Source organism: Lepus europaeus, chromosome 10 (assembly GCF_033115175.1).
Source record: "Lepus europaeus isolate LE1 chromosome 10, mLepTim1.pri, whole genome shotgun sequence".
In the NCBI taxonomy this organism is placed as follows: Eukaryota; Metazoa; Chordata; class Mammalia; order Lagomorpha; family Leporidae; genus Lepus; species Lepus europaeus.
In genome coordinates, this window is record NC_084836.1 from 65419786 (window position 1) to 65428774 (window position 8989).

General features: G+C 34.2%; 1 protein-coding gene across 1 annotated transcript; it reads right to left on the reverse strand.

Moving 5' to 3' along the window:
• Positions 1-365: 365 nt before the first annotated feature.
• LOC133767694 (olfactory receptor 6C2-like) lies at positions 366-1313 on the reverse strand. Its single transcript, XM_062202129.1, has one exon. It carries the CDS (start codon positions 1311-1313, stop codon positions 366-368), a length of 948 nt encoding a protein of 315 aa, XP_062058113.1.
• Positions 1314-8989: the final 7676 nt, after the last annotated feature.

The window sequence follows — 8989 nt, forward strand, 5'->3', positions numbered from 1 at the left end:
ATCAGTTTGCACCCACGCAGAAACACAAATATAAAGTACTGTTTGAGTACTAGTTATACCGGTAATTCACATAGTACAACACATTAAGGACAGAGATCCTACATGGGAAGTAAGTGCACAGTGACTCCTGTTGTTGATTTAACAATTGACACTCTTGTTTATAATGTCAGTAATCACCTGAGGCTCTTGTCATGAGCTGCCAAGGCTATGGAAGCCTCCTGAGTTCACCAACTCCAACCTTATTTAGACAAGGCCCTAGTCAAAGTGGAAGTTCTCTCCTCCCTTTAGAGAAAGGTACCTCCTTCTCTGATGGCCTGAGGAACTTATCTTTCATTTTCATTTAATTGCCCAAGTTCGGAGTGCTCTTACTTGTATAAGATAAATGCAATTTTTTTGATCGTGTTATCTAAAGCTTGTTTTACCTGCTTGTTCCTCAAGGTGTAAATAAATGGGTTTAACAAAGGAGCAACGGATGTGGTGAGCACAGATACCCCTTTATTTATGGCCACTTCTTCTTTGGCTGAAGGTTTGATGTAGATGAAAATGCAGCTGCCATAGGTGATGGAAACCACAATCATGTGAGAAGAGCAGGTGGAGAAAGCTTTTCTTCTTTGCTGAGCAGAAGGGAATCTGAGAATTGTTTTTATAATAAATATGTAGGAAAGCATCACGCCTATTAGTGTGATGATGAAAGTCAACACAGCACAAAAAATAACAGTCTGCTCTATAAACCACGTGTCTGAGCATGCTATCTTAAAAAGAGGAGATGCATCACAACCAAAATGATCAATGGTATTGGAGTCACAGAATTCCAGCTGGAGGCCCATACCAAGTGGAGTGATAATGATCACTAACCCAGAAATCCAGCAGCAGAGGACAAGGATGAGGCAGACCCTGGTGTTCATGATGGTCGTATAGTGCAGGGGCTTGCAGATGGCCACGTAGCGGTCATAGGACATGGCGGCCAGCAGGAAAAACTCCGTGGCCCCAAAGAGTCCAATAAAAAATATTTGACTGGCGCAAGCATTGTAAGTAATAGTTTTGTCCCTAGTTGATATACTGTACAGGAATCTGGGAACACAGACTGTTGTGAATGAGATTTCTAAAAAGGAGAAGTTTCGCAGAAAAAAATACATAGGTGATTTAAGATGGGAATCTGTCAGAGTGAGAACGATAATGGTCGTGTTTCCAGTTATGCTCAGAACGTACATCAGAAACAAAAAGATAAAAAGCAGAACTTGCAGCTCTGGGTCATCTGTGAGTCCCAGCAAAATGAATGTTGTTACTGTTGTGTGATTTCTCATAGCTACCATTAATGTTCTGGGCAAGCTGCATGTAAAAAGTTAAAGCCAGAGTATCTGAAAAAGAATTATGGAAATTAAAAATTTTAAAAGTGAATGAAACACATGAGCTTTAATGAGAACGAACTGGAAACCAAAGAGTGAAACAAAATCAAATAAGCCAAAAAAAGGAACAATAAAGACCAAAAATCAATAAAATTAAACCCAAGAAGACAATAGAATCAGCAACACAAAAAAACTTTGTTTTCAATATATTTATTTATTTTCATTTGAGAGGCAGAGAGATGGGGGGGGGGAGGAGGGAGGGAGAAAAGGAGAGAGGAGAGAGAGAGAGAAAGAGAGAGAGAAAGGGGAGAGAGAGATCCCATCAGCTGGTTTGCTCCCGAATATCCACAATGGTCAGGGCTGGGGTTGGCCAAAGCCAGGAGCTGGGAACTCAATCTGGGCACAATATGGCAAGAACCGAATTGGTTGAGTCACCAACTGATACCTCTTAGGTTCACATTAGCAACAAGGTACGATTGGGAGCAGGCCCTGGCACTCACACCTAGGCACTCTGACATGGAACACGGGTGTCTTAACAGGTGGGTTATGATCCCCAAATTTAATTTTTGTAAGAGATGAGTGACACTGATAAGCTTCTTAACAGACTGATAAACAAAGTAAAACAAAACACTAGAAGAAAGATAACACATATATTAGTAAGATCAAGAATTAAAGAAAGGATATGGTTGACGATACTAAAAGAATAGTAATGAAATACATATGTTTGAAAATTTAAATGAAAAGAACTGACTTTTCCAAAACCACAACTATCAAAGCACAACTAAGATAAATTAGGCATCCTGAATAATCCTACAACTATTATAAAATGGATTTGTAGTTAAAACCATTCTAAAGCAGATGTTTAGTGCAAGGTAGTTAACATGAAGTATCATCAATTCTACGCATTCTTTTAGAAAACTGAAGAGCAGGGGATAGTTCCTACCTTCTTTTATGAAACTAACATTATGCTGAAATTCAAATATGAAACTACAAGTATAACAACTATAAGCCACTAACTTCTCAACTGATATTAATGATTGAAATTCAACATTATTTAGAAAGCATAATATACTGTCGCCAGGTGCAATTCATCCCTAGAATGCAAAAGAGTTTTAAATAGTCAATATAAGTACCCTATGAAAAGGATGAGGGGGGAAATGTCATCATATTATATCAAATGATGCCCAGGAAGTATCTACTAAAAACTAACAACCAAACTGATTCTTCTCATGTTATACATTAGTGAGGAAACCCTCAACACTCTTCCTTAAAATTACAAAATAGGTAAAAATAACTACTGCACGACTATTATCCAACAATCCATAGGAATTCCTAGTAAATACAGTAAGGCTAGAAAAAAAATATGAACACAAAGGAAATAGACAAAGAACTTTTCTTCCTTAGTATATAGCATAGTTGTATACCAAAAGGAGTCTATGAAATGAACAAAAATCAGGAATGAATAAATTTAGCAAAGGAAATGTTAGAAGGGCAATATGTGTAAAATTTGTGATATGTGTCCTATCTCTGAGAGTTTAGAACTTGAAGCTTTTGAAGTGCTGTTTACAACATCAATTTAAACATTAAGTACCTGGGAATTAGTTGTAAAAAACTGGGCAAAAGACCAGAAAATGGAAATTACAAAAAATAAGAAAAGTTTAATTACTGATGATATAAACTTGAATTTAGAGGATAAACATTGCAAGTAACTCATTGTAACGGAATTGTGTATACTGAAACAGAGCGACATAAGCAAACATAGATAAAACAAGAAGTCTTTAATGAATAGAGCTGCAATAATAAGACATATGTATGGAAAAAAGTGAACGTAACACAGAAAAAATGTGTAGGGATGAAATGGACATCATGTGGTATCATTTTTGTTTTAGCCTTTGTTTATACTCCTGGGAACTGTGGTCTTCCTACTTTTCACTTGTTGAATATTGCATGTGGTGAATTAAAACAGTGATTATGGAGGGGATTGAAATTAAATCCTTGCAAAAATTAAAGAAAAAAGTGAAGGGAAGGAAGTAGGGACCTTGAGGGAAGGAGAGAGTTAGGCAGGGAAGTATGGTTATCATATTATAGAACTGTACCCACGAAATACATGAAATCTGTTCTTTTTATGTTAATAAATATTAAAAAAACACAATAAAAACAAAAGGAAGTAAATCTTAGACATAATTTAAAATCCTCTGCTCACATGGTATTGTTAAAAATACGAAATAAAAACTATATACTGCGTGGTGTTTATAAAACATTTGAAAAAGTTTCAGATAGGAAGAATAGAACGTATTCTCATCAATACACTGATAACACATACACAGCTTACAAATGATAATACAAACAGCTGGTGCTGTGTTGTAAAGGGCTGGGCCTTTGCCTGCAGCGTTGGCATTCCACATGGGTGCCGGTTTGTGTTTGGCTGCTCCTCTTCTGATCCAGCTCCCTGCTTGTAACTTGGCAAAGCAGTGGAAGTGCTTGGGACCATGTGCTTGGGACCATGCACCTGCATGGGAGACCAGGAAGAAACTCTTGGCTTCTGGCTTCAGATAGGCTTAGTTCTAGCCATTGGAAAGTAAAGCAGTGGATGAAAGACCTCACTCTCTGTCTCTCCCCCTCTCTCTGTAACTCTACCTGTCAAGTAAATAAATTTTTTTTAAAGATTTATTTATTTACTTAAGAGTCAGAGTTACACAGAGAGAGAAAGAGAGGCAGAGGCAGAGAGAGATAGAGAGAGAGAGAGAGAGACAGAGAGAGAGAGAGAGAGAGAGGTCTTCCATCTGCTGCTGCTTCACTTCCCAAATGGTACCAACTGCCAGAACTGGGCCAGGAGCCAGGAGCTTCTTCTGGGTCTCCCACATTGGTCCAGGGGCCAAAGGACTTGGTCCATCTTCTACTGCTTTCCCAGGCCAAAGCAGAGACTGGAAGTGGAGCAGCCAGGACTCAAAACAGAGCCCATATGGGATGCTGGCACTGCAGGCAGCAGCTTTACCAACTATGCCATAGTGCAGCCCCAATAAAATCTTTAAAAATTAAAAATTAAAAAAAGAGGAACAGCTTGTTAAAATATGGTCAAAAACCTGAACTGATATTTCACAAAAGAAGAATAATGAATACTGAACATCATTGGTCATCAAGCAAATAAGATCTAAAGACTGGAATACTACTAAACATTTATAAGAATATCAACATTTAAAAGAATAAACATATAAACAATTATAAGAATATCAAGAGGCAGAACAATATCAAGTACAGGAAAAATATGAGTTTAAGAGAATTCTTGAGTTTCACGTGGAAAATCACTTTGAAAAACCATTTTCCAATTTATTATAAAATTAGAACTATAACTGCTATGTGGCTAGAAAATATATTCCTTAAAATTTTCCCAAAAGAAACAAAAACATATGTACTGAGAAAATCTTCTTAATCAAAACTTTAAAAATTTGAATGCAGCAAAACTAAATAATAAGGGGTCAATAAATGAACAATTTTCTTATACCTATTGATGGGATACTACACAGTATAAAAGAATAAAAAATTGATATATATGATGACAAGGACAAATCTCAATTTTAGTGCGCCAAGTTAAAATATGCACACTATGAAGAACATGCTTTATGTTTCATTTATGAGAGATGAGTGTTCTTCCCAGAGATTAATTGGGGAAGAGGATAAGCAAATGTTTTCAAGTGATAGAAATGTATGTATCTTGATTTTGGTAATGGTTATAAAATCACATGCATAGATTTGTCAAAATTTGCTGAAAAACCACCCAGTAAATAAATGAATTTCACATCATGTAAGTTAATTGTATCAGACAAAATAAGTTATGAATCGAGAGATGATATTTGCTATAACTGCCAAGGACTTAGAATCAGCACTTATAGATAACTACCATAAACCAATAAGAACACAAATCTATTCTTACATATAATGAAAAAATTCTTTCCCAAATGGCTATACCTACAATATGCAAAAATGTGATCTTTTCAGTACTAATAAAAAAGAAACTGAATTTATAGTTACTGCATAATCACTAGAGTAATAGATATTAAGGATGATAACAAGTGTTTCTGTGAATATGGGCTAAGTAGAATACTAATATCTTGAAGGTATGTGCATACATTTCTACAAATAATGTGAAAACTTTCTGAATATATTTTTAAGCTGAATGTCCCGATATCTATGAGCTTTTAATACGAGGCTTTTACCCAATAGAAATACGTACATATGTACACAAAATATACTTACATACATTTATATATATATATGCTTCACAAAGTTTGTAACAGTATTATTCTCAATAATCCAAACTTGAAACACAAAAATGCTCATCAGTGACAAAATCAAGGTTAAAGTTATTACATATTCATAAATTTGAGCTATATTACAAGGAAGATAAACAGCATACTTATATATGCAACACTATGGAATGTTTTCACAAATTTGACTGAAAGAAACTAAACACTACATAATACCAATATCATCATAGTCACACAAAGTTCAAATCTAAGCAAAAATTATATATAGAGTTAGATAATATTTATAGTTTGGGAAAGTATGAGGGTAGGGACTCGGTTTACGTGTATATGAAGCCACTCCAAAACGTTTGTGGAAATGGAATTAAAAGATATGATTATCTTGATTCAAAACATTTTGGAACCAATGTATACAAGAGCTCTTCAAAAAGTTCATGGAAAAATACATATTATGACAAAACTATGAGGACAGTGTGGTGGCACCGTTTTGAAGCTCAACTGTTTGATTTCTGGTCCAGTTCCCTGCTAATGCACCTGGGCAAAGCAGTGGAAGACAGCACAAATACTTGGGCCACCTACGTGAGCGACCTGGGTGGAGTTCCAGGCTCTTGGCTTTGGTGAGACCCAACCTCAGCCATTGTAGTCATTTGGGTAATGAACCAGTGGATGGAAGACCTCTCCTTCTCACTCTGTAAAATAAATCTTAAAAACAAACTGCATGGACTTCAAAATTTCCCCACCAAAATAAACTCACCTTTTATCTCCATGAACTTTTCCTGTACCCTTATTTAGGCTTAGGCAACGCTGTTACTGATCTGTTTTCTATTCAGAGGTGGCTGTTCACTTTTCCTATAATGTCGCTCTATCATAAAGTGTAATAGTTGAAAAAGACAAACTTCATATTAATCATTTCATCTAACCCTTTATTATTATATAGTCATTCCTTTTTCTACCCCTTTTACTAATATTTAATGTACAACTGTAGAAAAATATAAGGGAATGCTTGGCATGAGTTGTATTGATTAGGTGTAGCTAAGGTTAACATACATCAATCAACTGTATTTCAAAGACTGTGTTATTTAAACAAAGCTTTCAAATCATAAATTTATCCAGTTAACTATATACTTGCTTTGAAGTTATACATGGGGGTATTGCAAAAAGTTTATGGAAATGTGAAATTAGATGATAGTGTGATAGAACAAATTTTGAAACCCAAGCATAAGGTCTTTCATAATATGCATTTTCTATTATCAGTCTTTAACATTTATTTATTTTAGAGGCAGGAGAGAGAAAAAAACCCTAGACTTCTCCCAGACCTTCTTCTAGTTGATTGTCTGTATCTGTATAATTGATAATCTCTTTAGATTCTACAGTTTAATACCCTTAGTACGTTATACATATGTTTATCTTCTCCATTTCATGTTTTTACTCTGCTTCACATTATTTTGATTTAACACTCAAAATGAAAATTCATGTTCTAACTGTATGTGACATCTCCTGTTCTAAGTCTTTTTAATCCATTTTCCTTACTGTATCTAGAATTAAGTATTTTCCATTTTACACTCTTAAACAATACCGTGACATTTCTCTTATCAAGTAACCTAAAAAATGTTTACCTTTTTAGGTAATTGTTTTCTGTGTTCATGTTACTGAACTGTCTTATTACTGTAATAGTTTCAATTTATTATTCTTGCATATTCTAAGGGCCCATTTAGATCAGTTGAAAGGAAATTATTTAATCAATCAAATACTAATCAAGTATTCAATTGAGTTTTATTTTATATATTCAAAAGGCAGAGAGACTGAGAGAGAGAGAGAATCTTCAATTTCAATCCACAGGTTCACTCTCCAAATGGCTGCAATAGTTAGGTCTAGGCCAGACTGAAGCCAGAAGCCTAGAACTCCACCCTGGTCTCCCCCATGGGTGACAGGGCCCAGGTACTTTAAAATTTTTTTTTTTTTAAAATACACTACTAAAGGTTTTTCACTCTGATGCCTGTTGATGCTGGCATTGCAAATGGTGACTGAACACGGGTGCCTAATTAGTCAGTTATTAATGCTTGATCACCTAGTCTTGCTCTTCTTAGAAAGCTTGGTATTGCTTTAATTAAGAAATGTATATTGGATAATAAAACACAAAGTGAAAATCTCTAAAATTATTGCTGTAGCATTATGGGTAGCATAAAATTGATTATTACTAATTTGGGGCCATAATATTATTTAAGTTTAAAATCAAACTACTCACTCTGCAACAAATGTTGTTTTTTTAGTATTGGCAAGATTATAGATTTTCATCTAAAGTGAACCAAAAATGTTTTGATGCATGATGTATTGTAAAATTTCTTCTGGAATACTCAGTTGCTGGAATTAGTTAGGCATCCATGATAGTAATAATCTTTAGAGAGAAAATTATTTTTTGCAATAAATACAACATTTACATACACACACACACACACCCATGTATAGAGAAATATATCATTCTCTCTCTGAGATTGTCTATCATCTATCTATATCACCTATCTATCCATAATTACGATGTTTCTCTATCCATTATCTCTCAACCATATTGTATTATATGTAGGTTTGTACATATGCTATCAGTTATATGTTGTTTTCTGGAACATACTCTTTGACTTACAGTTCTAAGATTTGTCCATATTATATAAATGTATTTACAAATGTATAAGAAATGCAAATAAAATATGTTAATGTGCACATTTTTTAAAGCCATGCATTGTTCATAACACATTTCTGTCACATTTTGAAGACTCCTTAAAATGCAAGGATTTCAGAGTTTTTTTTTTACAACAAAATATATATCCTAATTTCAGTCCCTACGAGGTTCCTGGAATTATATTCTGGCTATTATTCTATAATTTGCTAATGTATACTTGACTATTTTATCAGAAATTTTCACTGTACTTCTCAAATTCTAACTTGATTTTATTAAAGATGGTGAGGGAGTACCATCATAATTTAAAATCTTTTTTTACTTTTATTTAATAAATATAAATTTCCAAAGTACAAAAATAATTTAAAATCTTTAAAAAATTGCACCTTTCTCCTTTCTAACATTTTTGCCCACAAACTAATTTTAGAGAATTATCAGAAATTTCTCTGTTTTGTTGATCTTTTCTTGAATAATATGAGAGATTTTAGATTTTATGCTTATAAAATAAGCAGTCCTTGCTAGTACATTATTTAAAGAATTTTTTGCTACAGTTTTAAATCAAATGAGTCTACTGAGTGTTTATTCCAGTGAATATCCCTGAGTTTTACAAGGGTTTGAGATAAGCTTGTAAAATTCTAGTAAAGGAAGCAACTCTGAATTCTGTAGTAGTGCGTCTGAATTTGGGCGATGAATCGTTTACTTCCCCACTG